The sequence below is a fragment of the Lepidothrix coronata genome, unplaced genomic scaffold, assembly GCF_001604755.1.
Source record: "Lepidothrix coronata isolate B3197 unplaced genomic scaffold, Lepidothrix_coronata-1.0 Scaffold3414, whole genome shotgun sequence".
In the NCBI taxonomy this organism is placed as follows: domain Eukaryota; kingdom Metazoa; phylum Chordata; class Aves; order Passeriformes; family Pipridae; genus Lepidothrix; species Lepidothrix coronata.
This window is the reverse complement of record NW_016693594.1, coordinates 1-1,294: the sequence shown is the minus strand read 5'-3', so window position 1 is coordinate 1,294 and position 1,294 is coordinate 1. Positions and strand designations below refer to the sequence as shown.

General features: G+C 61.9%; 1 protein-coding gene across 1 annotated transcript; it reads right to left on the bottom strand.

Moving 5' to 3' along the window:
- Positions 1–307: 307 nt before the first annotated feature.
- LOC108491965 (connector enhancer of kinase suppressor of ras 1-like) lies at positions 308–1,079 on the bottom strand (the record flags this gene model as incomplete). Its single annotated transcript, XM_017803749.1, has 2 exons — positions 308–806; positions 898–1,079. Coding segments are annotated over 2 exons (383 nt in total), but the record flags the coding sequence as incomplete, so codon positions are not given.
- Between the last annotated feature and the right edge of the window lie 215 nt (positions 1,080–1,294).

Here is a 1,294-nt window from a genome sequence, read left to right as displayed (position 1 = left end):
CAGGATGAGGGGGAACGGCCTCAAGCTGCGCCAGGGGCGGTTCGTGTTGGATATTGGGAAAATTCCCCCATGGAAAGGGGTTGTCACCGCTTCCCAGGGCAGTGGTGGAGTCACCATCCCTGGGAGTGTTCAAAAAACACGTGGATGTGGCAGCTGAGGACGTGGTTTAGTGGTGCTGTTCAGCTGGATGCCATGGAGATCCCATTTCCAACTTAAACAATTCCACGATTTTACGGCTTCAGCGCCGAGAAAAAAAAACAACAAAAAACCAAAAAACCAACCAACCACGGCACGACCAGCGCCTGTCAACACGATTTATTTACATCACAAGAGCCCCCCACCTTGGCACAGCACCACAGCGTGGGGCACGTCCCTCTAGGAACAGCCCCCCCCCTTCCCTCTGCCAAACCAAAATGTCCTTGGGAAAAGTAAGACTCAAAAGTGTCCTTGGGAAAAAGTAAAAGACTCGTCACAGCGACGCCCTCACCCCGGGGAGGGAGGTGGATGCAGCAGGAGCCACTGTCTCTGAGCGATGAGCCTTCCAAAAATGTCCTCTGCCCCCCGAGCTCTGCCAGCACCCATCCACGCCAGGTCCTGGTGGGATGTCAAGGTCCAGCCGCCTCTCCAGGGGGGTCCTGCTCGCCCCCGAGCCCCCCGTCGTGGCCCTGGCGCTGCCGCCCTGCCCACCCCTCCCGCAGCTCCTGGTACAGCTCCTGGTGCTCCTCCTTCCAGCGCCTGAAGGTGTCCGAGGTGAGCGAAGCCTCTCCCAGCAGCTGCTCCAGCGCCTCCAGCTCCACCAGCTTCGCCTGCCCGGCACAAGGGGGAGGTTTTTGGGGCGGCCACCCGCGGGCAGGGGGGGTTTGGGGAGTGGAAATCGCGGGGCTGGGGGGGTCCCACCTTGAGCGTGCTCTGCAGCGCCCGCACGGCGTGCACCCTCTCGTTGATGTGTGGGTTCTTGTTGCGCCGCAGGAAGGATTTTCGGCACTGCTCCTGCGTCAGGAACCGCCGCTGCCCGATGAGGGACACCCCGCCCTGGCTCAGGCACCGCATCAGGCTCTCCAGGTCCTCCCCGGCGGGGTCTGGGGGAGGGGAGGGGGGCACTGGAGCAGGAGGGGAGCCCCAAAACCCCACGGGGCTCCCCCCACGTGTGAGTGGGAGGGGGGAGTGCAGAATCGTGGAAAGGTTTGGGTTGGAAGGGATCTGAAAGTTCACCCAGTTCCAACCCCTTAGCACGGCAGGGATGCCTTCCACTATCCCAGGTTGCTCCAACCTGGCCTTGGACACTTCCAGGGAT